Source organism: Phacochoerus africanus, chromosome 5 (genome assembly GCF_016906955.1).
Source record: "Phacochoerus africanus isolate WHEZ1 chromosome 5, ROS_Pafr_v1, whole genome shotgun sequence".
Taxonomy (NCBI): Eukaryota; Metazoa; Chordata; class Mammalia; order Artiodactyla; family Suidae; genus Phacochoerus; species Phacochoerus africanus.
The window spans coordinates 77606543-77625052 of NC_062548.1; the positions used below are offsets into that span (position 1 = coordinate 77606543).

Genomic DNA, 18510 nt, shown 5'->3' on the forward strand with positions numbered 1-18510 from the left:
TTTCCTCAGAACATCTCACTCATGAAGGAAGCCAGTGATCAACAAGTAATTTGGGGGCATACCAAGCATCAGACCCCAGGCAGCTTTTAGAAATAGGTGTGAGGGCAGTTTTTTATAGACTTCATAAACAGGAAAATCAATCTTCAAGAACTTCCCTTGGAAAGAAATCCTTTGGGACTTAGAAAATCAGACCACATTAAGGCATTCTGGCTGCCTTCCAAAACAACATAGACTTAACCAGAAAATTCATTTAAAAATATTTTGAAAATTGCAAAATGATCTGGCCTGGTGTGATCCTGCTTCCAATATTGAAAGACATTAATTAAGAGACAATTTCCTGGAAATCAAAATAATAAGATATCCCCTCATGCCTGTTAGGATGGTTATTAGCAAAAAGACAAGAGAGGGGTTCCTGCTGTGGTGCAGCAGGTTAAGGAGCTGACACTGTCTCTACAGTGGGTTGGGTCACTCCTGGGTTTGATCCCAGACCTGGTGCAGTGAGTTAAGGATCCAGTGTTGCCAGAGCTGTGGCTTGGATTCAATCCCTGACCCAGGAACTTCCACATGCTATGGGTGTGGCCAAAAAAAAAAAAAAAGAAAGACAAGAGATGACAAATGTTGGCAAGAATCTTGTGCACCATTGCTGGGAATGTAAATTGGTACAGCCACTATGGAAAACAGGATGGAAGTTCCTCAAAAAATTACAAATGTAATTATCATATGACCAAGCAATTCCGCTTCTGGCTGAAGGAAACAAAATCACCATCCCAAAGAAATACTAGCACCCTCATATTCACGGCAACATATTTTACAATAGCCAAGTCATGAAAACCACGTAAGTGTACATAGAAGGATGAATGGATAAAGAAGATGTGGTATATATATGATGGAATACTACTCAGTCATGAAAAGAAGGAAATCTCTCCATTTGCAACAACAGGGATGGATCTTGAGGACATCTGCTAAGTGAAATAAGATAGGCAGAGAAAGACAAGTACCATATGATCTCACATGTGGAATATAAAAGGACCAAATTCATAGAAACAGAGATCAGATTTGTGGTTGCTAGAGGTGGGGTGGAGGAATTGAGTGAAGATAGTCAAAGTATACAAACTTCCAGTTATAAGATAAACAAGCTCTGGAGATGCAAAGTACAACAGGACTGCAGTTAAGAATACTGTATTGTACACTTGACAGCTGCTAAGAAAGTAAAACTTAAAAGTTCTCATAAGGAAAAACATTTGTAACTATGTGGGGTGATGAATGTTAACTTATCGTGGTAAACTTTTAGCAATATATACATGCGTCAAATCATTAAGCTGTACACTATAAACTTAAAAAATGCTATATGTCAATTATATCTCAATAAAGCTGGAAAAAAGAGACATTTCCCACTGACATAAACTGAACGTCATACTGTACAGGTATGTATTCTTATGATAGTAAATATTTTAAAATAATAATAGTAATTATTATTAATAATAGCAATACAAGGAACTGTTCTATATATCTAATATATATTATAATTATTATATAATTATATTATATTTATAATATATTATAGATACATATTTATCTATATTTATAATATATTATAGCATAATATATATATATTCCTTTAATTTTCTCCATCTACCTATGAGGTCAGAGCTCATTGTCCTTATTATGCAGAAGAGGAAACTGGGGCACAGAGAGGTTGAGCAACTTGCCCAAGATCACACAGCTAGTAAGTGGTGATATACCGCTTGGCTGTTCTATTGTTCTTAGCTGTCCGTACCCAGAGGGAACTGTTTTTAATAATCAAAGGGACCAAGTGAACAAAGGGTGATGCCTACTACAACAGAAATCCCAGTGTTCACTTTGGGGCTGTCACCACCACCACCACAAGCCCCCCCCCCATTCTTTAAGAGCCCACTGCAAGATTTTCTTCCCCTCAAATTCTAGACTTAAAAATATGCTTGTTTTTGAATCACCAAAGAAAACATTCTGGCTGACTCATGCTTTTGGGGGCGGGGGGAGCGCTGCTGTGGTAAGACTCTGTTCAAAATCTTGGTGACATCACTCCAGTCTGGATTGCCCTAATTGACCTGAGACTTGCACCTGTCTGGGGCCCCTCCTGCACACACATTCTTGTGTGCTACATGTCATCTCTTCCCCTGGTACTAGAGGCTTCTGTTGGTGCAAAAGCTTCTTTCTTTCTAGAAATTCCTTGCCACGGGGATCGACATCCTGGCTGAGTTTCTCATTTCATTCATTTTCCATCTCTTTAAGATATTGTCTGAAGCCATTTCCCCCTTCTGTTCAAGTCTAGTGCTCAGAGTCTTCAATTTCTATATGACACACAGATCTGAGTCTCCTTGCACTGAGCGCCCAATGCTGGATTTCCAGAGATAAAGTGAAAACAAAGATAAAGCTTGTCTGGAGAAGTTCAACATCTATTTTCCCTGCTTGGCCAGGCACAGAGGAACTGAGATGCAGGGAATGGAAAACGCCACTGGCATCGGAGCAGTGCTCACTTCAAATGCACCTGGCTTTACAGCGCATGCTCCGGTTGTGGGTGAAAGGCAGGGCATGTGCTAGAACTAGACATGGGAGAGCTAATGTTTTACTTCATCTGGATGTTACTTTGTTTGTGCTTTTTCTGGTCTGGGGGCCAGGGAATAGAAACTGATAGACAGCCACATATCAAGGAAGTGTGGCAGGTGATAGGGGTTATTCCGGGCCTTGTGCCATCTGGGGAGACACTGGCTATGCAGTGGCTCCAGGTGATGATGATGGGAAGGACATTCTTTTTGACCTTGTGCTCAGCACATGTGGGTAAATGTTAAACTAAAAGAATAAGATAAAGGGAGTTGCCACTCTTTATCGTTAAAAATAAAGAGGCGCAAGGCACTTTCTCAGATGGCTGACTAGTTGCCAAGACTAAGGTGGCTTTGGAAGAGTATCAGCTGGTGCAACTCAACAAGTGTGTGTGTGTGTGTGTGTGTGTAAATGTACCACACACATGCTCAAGTAACATCCATCATTTACAGTATTCTGCTGGTCCTTCCTAAGCACTGGACCCAGAGTGGCCTTTCCAGCTGCCCCACCCCAAGGGTCTGTCCATCGTCAATCTCATTCCCGAACCTATACTGACTCCTAATGACTCATGGCTTCATTGATGTCAGCTTTTGCAAATTTTGTCTAAATTGTATAAAAAGGTCTCGAGTTATTCTTAATTATTTATACAGTTTCTTGTTACCCTCTCCCTACACATGGTCCTGTTAACCTTGTGTCACTCTTTCAGCCACCCAACCAGAGGCTCCAGGTTGGGTTGGGCGGAGCTTGGGGCACTTACCACGGTGCAGCAGAGGGGCCAGAACCACCAGAGGAGAGCCAGGGCCAGGAGCAGGAACAGGATGAGCAGGGCGATTGCCAGGATGGAGCCATCAGACTGTGGGGCCAAGAGAGAGGACGGTCAGTGGTGGGGTCGGCCGACGAGCTTGGGTGGGGAGGGGTGAGGCAACACCATGGTCTCCCTCTCCCTGCACTCCCATCTCTACTCTGCAGACTGAAGGCCTGTAGAAGAGCAGTTTGCCCAGGAAATGGTTGAAACTCTGCCCAGCATTCTGGGCAACACTCTGTAGTTAATTCTCATGAGAAATGAATCTGTCTTTTCAGAGAGGCCCTGCTCTTCTCTTTGGAGAATGCTGCAAGAGATAGAGCAGACGGCTGCCCAGGCATCTGGCCAATGAGATGGCTTCCCACTCACTGCCCACCTGCCTCTGGACCATTGCCCTCCATCCACTGAGAGCCTCCCATTCCCCAGATCTGCTCTTTCTGCCACCTGGGAGGGACTTAGGACAGTTCTTAGAACTCAGCCTGCTCCCTGGAACCTGTTCACATGGGCACGTGTAACAGATTCACAAGGCAAAGTCTAGAGCTGATAGGATGTGATATGAGGTAAGATGGATCCCAGGGAGTTGGGGGAGGTGAACAGCTGCTGCTGAACCTGGGAGGGGAGGGGTGTGGTGACTGAGTCAAGGCTGCTGTCAGATCCTGTGCAGCAGGCACTCAAGACAAATTACACCCATTTCCAAACGTGCCTAGGCCAGTCCAGAAAACAGACACGGTTGCTGTGCCCTGAGATGGTTGTTAACTTTAAGCGACAGAGATCCTACTTGGTGTCAATATTCTGGGGCTGCTGGTTCAGGAAAGCAGATTGAAGTCCCCTCCCTCTCCCTCCTCCCCAGCTCCTGGGAATGCAAATGGGTACAACTTTTAGGGGTGGGGTGAGGGGAAAGTTGTCACAGATGTTGTCATAGGTATCCCCTTCTCAATAAAGCTGGCGATTCCACTTTTAGCTCCCCCACCCCCATCAGGTATGTTTGCACAGATGATAATAATAGTAACAACAACAATAACGATGATGGTAAAGCAAGACAACCTAAATATTTAACAATGAGGGAATGGCTAATACTATGTTCTAGAACTATGCTGCAGTCAATTACTCTGTAGATACTATGTTTTCAAATAATATTTAGGGAGTTCCCATTGTGGTTCAGTGGAAATGAACCCAGGTGGTATCCATGAAGACGCAGGTTCGATCCCTGGCCCCGCTCAGTGGGTTAAGGATCCAGCGTTGCCATGAGCTGTGGTGTAGGTCGAAGGTGCAGCTTTGATTTGACCCCCAGCTTGGGAACTTCCATATGCCGCAAGTGCAGCCCTAAAACACACACACACACACACACAGACATTAAATAATATTTAAAAGACCTGAGAAAATATCCCTGATAGGATGTGTGACCTATATCTCAAGAGCGAGAGAGAGAGAGACACTGAGGGATATTTACTAAAGTATTAAGCGTGGTTTAGCTGATAGTGGGTTTATGATAATTTTTAAGAAACTTGTCTTTTCTCTTTTAAGACTGCATAATGAGAAAATAAACTATTCCAGTTGTACTTCAAAAATCTGCACTTGGAAAAAAAGAAAAATCTGCTCCTGGGGCTCCTCCCTATGATGTCAGCGCTCTCGTGGCTGTGGTGTGCTGGCCCAAGATCAGGGGACCTGTGGGGTACACAGATAGGCTTAAGAGGATGGCAGGTGTGACTCTCCTGAAATGAATGACATGCCTGATCTTCAGGGCGTGTGTCTTCGGGGAGACTGTTCACAGCATGATCAGATTCTCAAAGCCACCCCTTCCCTCCATTTACAGAGGGGGCCTGTCCGAGGTTACACGGCAGGTTAATGGCAGAGCTGGGACGTGACTCACTCCCACCCTGAGTGCTTAGTGGGGGCTACTGGAAGCTGTTTAAAGGCAGCTCTTCCTCCCTGGAATGTCTTTGACCAAAAAGCCAAGGAACTAAACATGCAGCCCCCAGCAGGTCAGGGCCGGAGAATGCCAGATCGTCCCCGAGGAGTTGCAGCCTCACAGGTGCAGGCGCAGGGTGGGCAGTGGGTGGGGAGAGGGTACAGGGGCCAGAGGATGCTTCTGGACCCACATCACTTATGCATGGGCTACGGCAGAGAGCAATGCTCTCAGTGAAGATGCAAAGAAATCACGTGGGTTCCCCTCATTTGTTCTCAGTCAAGGACCAACCCTCTTGATCTTTCTGTCTGTATGTTCCATGCCCATAAAATGGAGACCCTAAACCTCACCTGCCTCATTGCACTGATGTGAGGTGTAAAATGAGCTGGAAGGTGTAAGCAGACCGGGCAAGTGGGAGGGAAGCTATCGTCTCAGACTCAGAGCAGTAACTCCCCCTCCTCCCCTGTTTCCTCAAGACAGCAAACATGGTGGCCGTTTCACATCATAAATCAGTTTGCACTTGGAATAATAAGTGGTTTGGTTCCTGCAAGGCTTACACAACAGAGGTCTTTCAGTATTAAGGTAGAATTCATAAAGACTGCAGACTACATTTATTCACATGATACACAATCTCCCCTCTCCTGATTTTCTAATTTTTTCTTCCTCTTCTCCTTCTCCTTCGTCGTCATCATCATCTTCTTCTTCTTCTATTTCTTCTTCTTTTGGCTGTGGCATGCAGCTTGAGGTGAGATCTCAGTTCCCAGGCCAGAAAGGAAAGTGCTAAATCCTAACCACTGGCCCACCAGGGAACTCCCTCCCCTCTCCTGACTTTATTTTCACTTTAGAGAGAGGAACTGAAGCAGAAAGGGTGATGTATTGTGGAGAAACATTTTTAATTCTTTCTGGAAAAAGGAGAAGGTATCCTGTGAGGCAGGGAGGGTGAAGGACCAGACCCACGAAGGGAGAGAGGAAGGCCCCTTCACTGGAAGGAGATTTCCTGCATTCAGACAAAGCTGTATCTGGCCTTTCTCTGGCCAGGCTCAGTCTGCCCTTTCCGAGCCCCAGTCCTCCCTGCTGTAGTGAAAGAGGACAGTGTGGGGCTTAGGCAAGAGCGCGGTGCAAGGGGGCGCTGAGCGAGTGGAAATACAGGGGGCAGGAGCTCTTGGAGGCACCAACTCCTGCTCTGGAGACAAGCCCTGATCAGGAGCCTAAAAGTGCTGCCTGGTTTTCAAGATCTTCCAGCAACCATTACACACCAGCAGTGTCCAAGAGTCACCATCTAACAAAGGGCATGGATTTTTTATAAACTCGGACGTGAAGCTAAGGATTTACCAGAAGCTGACATGTGCCTGCAACCTCGGAGGGCTCATTCATGGATTCATTAACCCAGCGTTTACCGAGGGTCTATCCTGTGCCCACCAAGAGGCCTCAGGGATAAGGACTGATTAAACAGAACCAAGGTGCTCCTCTTCTGCTGAGGGATGTGTATCAACCGTTACCCACACTCAGGGGCTGTGTGTTATTCAACAGCTGTACATGCAACACCTTTTATTTATTTATTTTTGGGTGGTTTTTATTTATTAAAACATTTAAAAAGTTTAACATAATTTTATTTATGTATTTATTTATTTATTGTATTTTTAGGGCGGTACCCTCGGTACATGGAGGTCCCCAGGCTAGGGGTTGAATCAGGGCTGTAGCCACCGGCCTACGCCACAGCCACAGCTACCCGGATCCGAACCGAGTCTTTGACCTACACCACAGCTCATGGAAACGCTGGATCCTTAACCCAATGAGCAAGGCCAGGGATCGATCCTGCGTCCTCATGGATGCTGGTCAGATTCTTTTCTACTGAGCCATGATGGAACTCCTGTTTTATACAATTTTAAAGGTGACTCTCCACTTATAGTTATTATGACATATGGGCTATATTCCCCGTGTTGTACAACACATCCCTGAGTCTATCTGGCACTCAATAGTTTGTACCTCCCCTCACCCCTATCTTGTCCCGCCCCGCTCCTCTCCCACTGTAACCACTATTTGTTCTCTCTACATGTGAGTCTCATGCAGCACCTTTTATGTGCCGGGCAGGGAACAAAATACAGTCTCAATCCTTAAAAAGCTTCTATTCTGGGGCCACAGTAATAATGGTAATGATAGTAATAATACCTGTCATTAGTACAGCTAATATTTATTGAGCACTTACTATGTGCCAGGGACGTACAAGCTTTGCATATGTCAGGTCACCGAATTCTCATTAACAATCTTAGGAATTCGGTAATAGTTTTTGTCTATCTTACAGATAAAAATACCAAGGCAAGGAGGGCAGATGACGGTCACAGGCGGAAACCAGGATTCACACCTGGGCTGTCTGGTTCCACAGCTCACAGATTCAACCAGCAGGCTACTGCTCTCGGCGAGTGCTGCCTGGAACAAACCCTTATAGAGGAGGTGACACAGGACTCCCGCCCTGCCGGGGGATGGACAGAAAGTAAGCACAAAGGGGGTGCTGTGGGTGGAGGAAGGTGGCAGGGTCCCCACTGTGGGAGGCCAAGCCAAGCCCAGGAGAGGAATGCGAGGTCTGTCCTGAGCCGAGGGGAACCCTGGGTAGATTCAGCCCAGGAACACCAGGTGCGCTTGCTTTCTTGGAGCCAAGGAAGGAAAGACTGGAGGTCAAAGGTCCAGGTGGAGGGCTGCTGCAGCTCTGTCCAGCTTTTAGGAGGACATTCTCCAGGGACACTCCTTCTGAAGCGCTTGCATTTTCGTGGACATCTTTGTACTAATTTAACCAATGATCACGACTGTTGTTGAACGCTATCCACATTCCAGGCACATGAGAAAGCCCTCCCTGTATGTGATCTCATGGAGTTAGATGAGCCTGGTTAAGGCAGTCTTGTAGGAACTGTTATCCCCTTTTTGCACGTAAGGACAATGGAGACTCAGTGAAGGTACGCAACATACCCAAGATCCTTCCTCCATCATTTACAGACATACTTATATGCCCTCAGTTTTAACGTTAACAAAACCGGGAATTGAACCTTCACAGTCTAGTTTTAGAACCTTTCTCCTGCCACTTCACCATTACCGTCTAAGGTCAGGTTTACAAAGAATTCACTTAAGAAATATCTAGGAAGTTCCTGCGTGACTCTGGCAATGAACCCAACTAGTACCCACGAGGTTGCGGGTTTGATCCCCGGCCTGGCTCAGTGGGTTAAGGATCTGGTGTTGCTGGGAGCTGTGCTGTAGGTCACAGATGCAGCTCAGATCCTGCGTGGCTGTGGCGTAGGCTGGCAGCTGTAGCTCCGATTTGAGCCCCAGCCAAGGAAACTTCCATATGCCATGGGTGCAGTCCTAAAAAGAAAAAAAGAAAAGAAATTTCTATATTTTAAAGACCAAACATTCAGTGGCCCTGTCTGTAATTGCTACGTCCACTCTGATGGAAGGAAGTGCCCCCACACGGCCCAAGGCGGGTCAGAGTGTCATGCAGAGCAAGTGTCCCTCAGAGTGAAGTCTGAAAGGGATGAGGGTCATGGCCAGGCCTTCCCCTGGTGCTCTTGGATTGGAGTTCCAATCAATTACCTTGAGAAGAGAGACTGACAGCTCATATAAGGGTGGCTCTATGCTACATGTTGAAAATATACCAACATGTGATAATATATACACATCTGCAATGTGTAGCCAAAGGTATCTGCCTCATTCATGCAATTAGTTCAGATACTCTGAACTAATCCATTTGCCTCTTCATCAAGTTCCAAGATGAAAAGCCCCCTTGTGTGCTAAGGAACAGACTTTGCTGAGGGCTGGGAGGCATGTGGAATGTTCTAGAACCCACACCTTGTTGCCTATTGGCCCAGAATCTGGCTCTGTCCTCCTGCTCTGGTACAAACTGCTTTGGCTCCTTGGGTTCTGGCCTCTGACCTGCCTTCCTTTATCTCAGCTCACTGTCCACTGGCAAAGCCTCTGCTCCCCACAGCCTGCTCCCCAAAGCTGGCTAGAGCCCAGGAGGGTCATGGGCTGACCACTGTTCTCAGCATGACTCACAACTTGGACTTGTGTGGACTTGGCCTCTGCTCCCCGCTTCACCAGGGCACAGGGTGGCCAGGAGTGGAAAGGCTCTGGGGTCCACACAGCCTCCCCCATGGGGCTGAGTGGGGCCATTTAGGTCAGTGTCTAAATGTGTCTTCCCAGGCCCTGTCTCGGATGGCAACCTGGCAGGGGGCAAGGTGGCTTCTAAGAACCCACAAGATCAGCATTAGCCAGCCTCCAGGCCTGGAAGCAGAGGCATCCACGAGGCTCTCTGCCACTGGGGAGGGGGAGCCTGAAGTGAGGACCTGCCTGGACCTGATTTTATGACACACAGAGAGAACAGAAGCTGACATGTCCAGAAAACTCTGCCTCTGACACCTGTCCCTGCTGGGCAGCCTCTGGGTATAATTCTCCAGAAACTTCAAAAGAGATTTCAGAGGGGAAAAAAGGCAGCAGAAAAGATTTGCAAATGAAGCGACTGACAAGGGATTACTCTCCAAAATATATAAACACCTTCTCCAGCTCAACATCAAAAAAACAAACAACCCAATCAAAAAATGAGTAAAATATCTAAACAGACTTTTCTCCAAATAAGACATACGGATGGTCAAAAAACACATGAAAAGATGCCCAACACCACAAATTATTAGAGAAGTGCAAGTCAAAACTCCCATGAGGTACCACCTTACACCAGCCAGAAGGGCCATTATCCAAAGGTCTACAAACAACAAATGCTGGAGAGGAAGCCCCTTACACTGTTGATGGAAATGTAAATTGGTACAACCACTGTGGAAAACGGTAAGGAGGTTCCTCAAAAAACTAAAAACAGAACTACTATATGATCTGCAATCCCCCTTCTGGGCATCTATCCAGAGAAAACCATAATTCAAAAAGATACATGCACCCTATGTTCACTGCAGCACTATTTACAATAGCCAAGACACGGAAGCAAACCTAAATGTGTGTTGACAGAGGAATGGATAAAGAAAATGTGGTACATATATGCAATGGAATATTACTCAGCTGTAAAAAGAGTGAAATAATGCCATTTGCAGCAACATGGATGGACCTAGAGATTATCATATTGAAATAAGTCAGACAAAGATAAATAGCATATGATATCACTTATATGTGGAATCTAAATAAAAGACAAAAATGGATTTATATGCAGAACAGAAACAGATTCACAGACTTTGACAACAAACTCATGGTTACCAAAGGGGATAGGTGGTGGGGGGTAGGGATGGACGGGGGGTTGGGGATTGGCACCTGCACACTGAGGTATGTGGAATGATTGGCTAACAGGGACCTGCTGTATAGCACAGGGAACTCTGCCCAATGTTCTGTGATCATCTATGGGAAAAGAACCTGAAAGAGAATGGATGTGTGTACATACGTGGCTGAACCACTTCGTTGCACGGCAGAACTTATCACAATACTGTAAATCAACTCTCCTTCAATAAAACTTAAAAAAATAAAAACCGAAGATTGAGTCCTACCATTGCTATTTCCCCGGAGGCCTAAATATCACCCGATCCAACCTAAATTCTTATTTTATTTAAAACGTAAAAACGAAGTTTAGAAAATCAATATGGTCTTTTTGTTTAAAACCTTTGTGGCAGAAAGCGGGAGGCCCAGGGGTCTGTGACTAAAGCTGAACTGAAACTCCTGGTAAAGGAAGAAGCCTCAGGTGGTAAAGGAAGAAGCCAGGGGTGGGAAAGAAGAGAGAAAAGAGGGGGAGGGGGAGAGTTTGGAGGGGGGAAGGGGGAGGGGGGAGAGGGGAAGGGGGTTGGAGGGAGGGTGTCATCCATTTTCTTTTCTTTCTTTCCTTTTCTTTTTCTTTTTTTTTTTTTGTCTTTTGTCTTTTTTTTTTAAGGCTGTGCCTGCGGCATATGGAGGTTCTCAGGCTAGGGGTCTAATTGGAGCTTCAGCTGCCGGCCTACACCACAGGCACAGTGACAACAGATCCAAGCCGCGTCTGCAATCTGCAACACACCTCACAGCAACACCAGATCCTTAACCCACTGAGTGAGGCCAGGGAGCCAACCTGCAACCTCGTGGTTCCTAGTCAGATTCCTTTCCGCTGCTCCAAGACGGGAACTTCCATCTATTTTCTTTAATGAGTAGTTGTTTGCCTTTTTCCCAGTAAGCACTCACAGAGGCCCACGGTGGAGCACGCAGACACAGAACATCAAATATGTTTCTAGTTAGGACAACCTTCCCTGAAGGCTGCCTGGCTTGAAAAGCAAATCCCTGCATCCCAGCTTTTTAAAATTCCATTGTTCCCACTTCACCAAATGAGGGCATCCCTTTTAAGACAAGGAGGCATTGTTTTCAAGGGTATAGATTTGGAAACTTGAATAATGAAAGCCTCTCTTACATGGTAGGTTTCTAAGTAATTCTGGATTTCTGGTGCATGGTGGAGGGGTGGGGAGAGGGACAGGCCTCTGGGCCACCGAGCATCAGGAGTCACTGCTCCTTTCTGTCTTGTTTTGAGCTCTGCCAGGGTAAAAGGAGGATGGTAAAATTAAGAGGAATTATGGGACACTGGGGGATGCTCCACTTGAACTTGGTGGAATCCCCCCCCATCACTATGCTGAGTTTGCACTGGGATTCTGCCTGATGTCTGGGCATGGGGTTATTGGCTATTGCGTAGCTACTAGAGTGTCTTCAGTTCTGCCTGGAAGACTGTCTCAGTTAAGGAGGGAGGGAGCTTCCCCACTCCTGAGGATCTTTGCAAGAGGAAGGCAGCGTTTTCGACAACTCCAGGCCTTTTCCCCATCTTTACTCCTTCGGTAAACAAGGCCAGAGCACAGGGAGCATAGGCCTCTGCTCTCTGCCTCCTCTTGGGCAGCATGGTGCCCACTGGAAGCAGAGGCTGTCCTCTTCTGCTCACCGTGAGCTTGTTTTTGGAGGGGCTGGTTGCTACACTTTGGGGAGGCCTCTTTAAAAAAAAGAACATAAAAATTGAAATGCAAGGAGTTCCCGTTGTGGCGCAGTGGTTAACGAATCTGACTAGGAACCATGAGGTTGTGGGTTCAATCCCCGGCCTTGCTCAGTGGGTTAAGGATCTGGCGTTGCTGTGAGCTGTGGTGTAGGTCGCAGATGCGGCTTGGATCCCGCGTTGCTGTGGCTGTGGTGTAGGCCAGCCGCTGCAGCTCTGATGAGACCCCAGCCTGGGAATCTCCATATGCCGCAGGAGCGGCCCTAAAACAGGAAAAAAAAAAAAAATTGAAATGCAAAATTATAAGCACCTCTCCCAGGGCCTTAGAAGGGCTAGATGAGATCCATTCACACGAGGATTCCTGAAACTTACAGTTCATCAACTTCCCTGTAACTCTGCCCCTGGCTGGATGTCTTCCTTGTCAGGTCTCAGGCCTGCGAGAAGGCTGGCAAATCTATTTAATTCTGGGCTTCAGTTTCCAGCCCATTTGCTGCCGCACTCAGCCTTGGTCGCCAGGCCACAACAACAAGGGCAGTACTGAGGTTTTCAGATGTGGATTTAGGGTCTCACTTCTGTTTGTTCACATACTTTATTGTCCCCAGGACAGTGGCGATCCCTCCAATGTCTCTTATTTTAACCTCCCCCTCACCCCAGGATGGGCCGTGGTAATTATAACAATTACAGTTTGACAGCAGTGTACACCAATTATGAGCAAAGGGGTCACGAGAGCCCTCACTGATGGCTGGTGGGTTTGCTGCAGTTCTGGGATCCAGGCTGGGGGTTTTGCAGATTCTGAGTATTACTGCTGAATGACTGCAGATTCTCAGGTTCTTTCACATGGTTAGAAGAGGTTGTCTTTTTCTTTCTTTTTTTCTTTTTAAGGCTGCACTTGCAGCATAAAGTAGTTCCTGGGCTAGGGGTTGAATTGGAGCTGCAGCTGAGGCCTACGCCACAGCCATGGCAACAATGGATCTGAGCTACATCTGCAACCTATGCTGAAGCTTATGGGTTATGGATCATTAACCCACTGAGCCAGAGATGGAACCTGCATCCTCACAGAGACAACATCAGGTGTCTAACCCTCTGAGCCACAATGGGAACTCCGAGGCTGTCTTTTAAAAATGTAATATGAATGAATGAGCAAGTTTATTCTGCCACATTGAAGGGCTATCAGCCGAAGTCTGCCAACAATATGACAGGAAAATAGCTGACGATCCATTAGAATTTCTTAAAAGCTGGCAGTGCTGCTTCCCTGGCTTCAGCTGGTAAATGATGATGTCACAGGGCACTCCAGGGCGCCACGAAGCGTGTTTGCGATGGCGTGAGGCTGCCCAGTGGTCCCTCTCTCTCCCCTCCCTCCACCTCTGGCCCAGGCCCTCTCTCCCTGGGATGAGTGAGGCTGTCTTTGGAGCACTTTCAAAAAGTGCTCAAGGCAAGAGGCGCTCCCACCAGGGGCAGCTCTGGTCCTTGACCTGGGGCTCTCATGGCAACTTGCTCGTTCTAAATACCAAAGAGGCCATCCCGATGAGGGGAGAGGTGTGGAGATACAGGGCCAGGGATGTGACTTGTCCTTCTCAGATGGGACATGCTGTGAGCACCTGCAAGAGGGAGGCTGGAGGGCTCTGCGCCCCCTGCTGCTCCCCCCACCCCCCACCCTCAGCTCCAGGAGGCAGCTTTGCTCACTCCCAGAACAGAAGCCAGGCTGGGGCTTGGTGCTTGGGAGGTGTCACATTCCAGGACTCTGAAGTGGAATTTCGAACCATCCTTAGCAGCTGGTCTGAGCTCTGTTTCCTGCCCAGACAAAACTGGCAGAGTATGGGCAAGTTTTATTTTGAAAGATGAAATTTAAGTCCTTTTATAGCTGCTGAGAAGTCCTGGATGGGCAAGCCCAGAGACCCAAACTCTCTCTCCCAGAGCTTCTATATTCTGTTATTTCTGGAAGTAACTTTAGCCTTTATCTAACTTCTCCGCCCATCCTGCCCTGCATTTTATTGGAATTCTGTTGCCCAGGCATCTGTGACAGTGCTCTCCTCGGCCTCCTTCCTCCCGCCTCTGATCCTTCCTTTCCCACCTCCTCTTGGGCGTCTTTTGTGTGCAGCCTATTCAATGTCCAGAAGCCACGTGGATCCATTTTATTTTTAAAGAAAGGTATATAGCTTTTTTATTGTGCCTGAAGGGTCCACTTTTTTTTTTCACTTAAAAATTATGATACAAAATATATGCACATAACATTTGTCATTTTAACCATTTGTTAGTGTCAGAATCCATGGCATTCAGTACGCTTATGACATTGTACAACCCATGGAGGCGTTCTTGATTCCTTGCTGTTTTTCTTTCTAAAACTTGCTATGGGATGTCTCATTCCCTTTCAGAGTTTCGACTTTCCTCTAGATACCGATGACTTAAATCTTTCTCTCTAGCCTAGATCTCCCCTCGTGTCAGGGTCAGAGTCAGGGTCATTTCACTGTCTTGTAGGTCCCACTGATACCTCCAACTCAACGGTTCAACCTGAATGAAACTCGCTGTTTTCCCCTTTGAACCAGCTCGTTCTCCCCTCATCCAATGGTACCATCTATCCATCCAAGTTGGAAATCTGGAAGTCTAGCTCAGTTTTCTTTTATTCCCGCTCCCCTCCCTGACGCCACACCCTCTCATCAGTACAGCTACTCCTTTGACCACCTGAATACTTCTTTTTTTTTGAATTTTTCAAGTTTTATGGAGGTATAGTTGATTTACTATGTTGTGATAATTGCTGCTCTACAACAAAGTGATATAATTATACATGCACACACATCAGCTCTTTTCCAGATTCTTTTCCCATTTAGCTTATCACCGTATATTGAGTAGAGTTCCCTGTGCAGGTCCCTGTTGACCACCCATTCTGTATACAATAGTGTGCCAATCCCAAACCCACAATCCATCCCTCCCCTGAACCTGTCCCCTTGGGTAACCATAAGTTCGTTTTTGAAGTCTGTGAGTCTGTTTCTGCTTTGCATGTAAGTTCATTTGTATCATTTTTTTAAGATTGCATATACAAGCATATCATATGATGTATGTCTTTCTGCCTGACTTACTTCACTCCATATGATCATCTCTAGGTCCCTTTATGTTGCTGCCAATAGCATGATTTCATTCTTTTTTTTACGGCTGAGTACCTAAGTATTCCTGGAATCCGCCCTTGTCTGCTCCTTCTCCAATACCCTTGATGAGTTTAGGAATTTGTTATTTCTCTTCTGGTCACTTGCAGGTCTTTCTTCACTGGTTTCTGTACCACCATCCTTGCCACCCCAAATGCCATCGTCCTCTATAACTGCATCTAGAGTCATGGATCTAAAATGTTATTACGGCAGCTCTGCCCACCATGAGCTCTTTCACAGCTCTTCGTCGTCTGCTAGAGTTTTTAACACTTGAGAATTTGATGAAAGTGATACAGCCCTTCCCTCAGAAAAGTACACATTCACATTGACACACATGTTCGCAAATTTTGATGACAGTTTCAGGGGGATCCATCAAATCTCCAGAGTCCACTCACGGGCCCCTCAGTCCAAGGGTCCTTAGCTCAGGCCCTTGGCAACTAAGCTGCTCTTTTTTCTCCGACCACCCCTCTCACCACCTCCCTCCTTCCACTTTATGGATTGACAGAGCTCAACTGCATGTGGTCCCCTGTGTACTCCTCACTGTTCTCTCATGTTCTTCTCCCTAAAACACCCTTTCTTCCTTTCATTGCTCAGGTAACTGTTTGTTATCTTTCAAGTCTTAGCTCGGGCACCACCCGATTCCTTCACACCTTATATGTTTATTGAGCACCTACTATGTGCCAGCCCTCTACAAGCACTGGCATAAAAGATGGACACCGTCTCTGTAATCACAGACCTTGGAGTTGAGTGGGGAACACAGACAACTAAATACTACCACCCAACTCCGAGTTTGGGCTCGAGTGTTACTTTGTACCTCTATCCTAGCATTCCCTTAGCATCTATAATATAGTCCACTGTATATGACAGATACTCTTATCATTATGTGCTTAGCTCTCTCAGGGAATTACAAGCTCCTAGAGGACATGTGTCTGACTTAATGCATCTTTGTGACTTGGAGACATAATACAATGTTTCAGGCATAAAAGGACTTGTCACTCAAGTATTCATTAGACTGAGGGAAATGAGGACTTAGCAAACTAACACCGCCTACAGTTAATGGGACGCAGAAATGGTTTGGGTGCCAATGTTGCCCCAGGCTGCCCACCTCTCCCTCCGTGGCCCCACCCCTGGAAACAGCTCACCAACCTCACTGCAAAGAGCTCGGGCTTTGGAATCAGCAACATTTACATTTAAATCCTCACCCTTCCACTTATTACTATGTGGCCTTTTAGGCCACTTACCCAACCTCTCTTAAACTTCCTTGTCTCAACTTACATGAAACTGAGGTAATTCCTACTTCCCAGGATTGATTCAATAATTCAGAGGATAAGGTATGTAAAGATCCTGGAACATGGCCAGCCTTCAAGAAATGCGATTTTCCTTTCCCTCCTCCCCTTGCTTCTAAGTCCAAGCCATGTTCCTGGTTGTGCGCCCAGACTTGGCCCAGGTAAATGGATTTGATTCCTGTGAACAGCTTTCTGCAACTGTGACCACGCTATGGTGTTGGTGGGTGGTCCCAGGTTACATATTTGGGAAGCCACAGGCCCTCAGCTTGCCATACCAGGGTCAAGAAATGCAAAACCCAAGTGGGTTTTTCAATGGTGAATTTCATAGCTCTCATTAAAGTTGATCAAATATTAATGAGGGTAAAACTTAATTGAATATTATGGTTTATTCTTGCTACCTGAGAGGTCATCTTAGCTAGAAATGGTAATAAAATTGATAGGCACTGAAGATATTGGATTCCTTAACCCACGAAGTAGGCAGTAGAAAAAAATATTAGGTGAGAATTACCTAAGCCCTTGTGGAACTCTTTTTTTTTTTTTTTTTTTTAAAGCATGGCTATACAGTAATGAGGCTGTTCATGTAGTGAACATAGAACTTCTACACCCAAATGAATCTAATTCCCTCCAAATGAGGGGCTTTGGATGCTGGAGACTGTCCAATGATTCAGCCACTGCTCAAAGCAATTCTGAAACACCTCCCTCGGAATTGTTTCTGAAACCAATTTATAGGCTACAAAAAGAAAACCTTATACCTTCTAAGTCATGCCTTGTTATTTTTAATCAGTGAAGTTCCCAGCGTGATAACCTGCTATTTGCCAGACCTCGTTCCCACAACTTGTGGTGTTGTTTTGACATGATGATGTTTCCCTAATTTCCCTATTGAGGATATTCAAATACTGGGCCTTCAAAGTCATGTCAATTTCAGAGCAGGAATATGAAATCGTAGCAGTGTTGTTGGGGAAAAGTATACAGCTTTCTAAAGGAAATATTTTGAAGAAGCAGTAATAATTTGGATGTGTAAATTCTAGTTTGCTATACATCTTATTACTTTTTGCCTTGTGTGAATAATACCAGAAGGACTTAGAGAAGCCGTCATTAATATGCAATGACTACACTGAAGATTGACGCTACACTCCAACAAACTCAAGTAAACTCTGTATCAAGGACATGGAAGGACATGTCCAGATTTTCCAGCATCATTGTGGTCCTCTTGTCACCCTGACTGGGTAGAAACATTTCAAGTCACTCACAGTGGTGAGGGTGATAATAAACAGATCTTGGATTCCTTCAGTACTTTTCTTTCCATGAAACACATAGAGCTTGTTAATCAAAACCAATTTTTAGAGGATAATGCAGACAAGATGTAGCCCATTAGTACTCAGAATGCCTTAGTTCCTGTGAGTGGGATGCTGAAATAGGAGTACAGAGAAAGTTACTTAATAATGTTCAAACACTATGACATTGGAAGAGAGAGTCTAATTTCTCACATTTTTTGTTCTATGGATACACGGACTTGTCTACTTGCCTTTATTGTAACTATTTATTTAATGCATATGCTCAGTTGGTCTTCTTGATCATACTTTGTACATTAGTCGGCATCATTATTAGCTATTATCAGTAAGTAAGCATACCTTCTGTATACTGTTAGCTGTTGGTTTAGATTATGAACTTGGTAAGGTGGAAGCCATGTCTATGATTTGGGTGGCACTGTCTAGAAATAGATGCTTACTAGTGGTGACCACGATAATTGATTTCTTAAAACAATGTCTCTATACTGCACAATAGGAAACCAACAAATAGTTTTCTACTGAGATTCTAATACATGCTCA

The 18510-nt window shown here is 45.6% G+C and overlaps 1 protein-coding gene across 1 annotated transcript in view; it reads right to left on the reverse strand.

Annotated features, from left to right (window-relative positions):
• Positions 1-18510, reverse strand: part of ANTXR1 (ANTXR cell adhesion molecule 1) — a 243486-nt gene that overhangs the window by 93188 nt on the left and 131788 nt on the right. The window contains exon 13 of the mRNA XM_047781884.1: positions 3338-3433. Within this exon, the coding sequence (XP_047637840.1) occupies positions 3338-3433 (96 nt within the window). The remainder of the gene's footprint in view (positions 1-3337; positions 3434-18510) is intronic.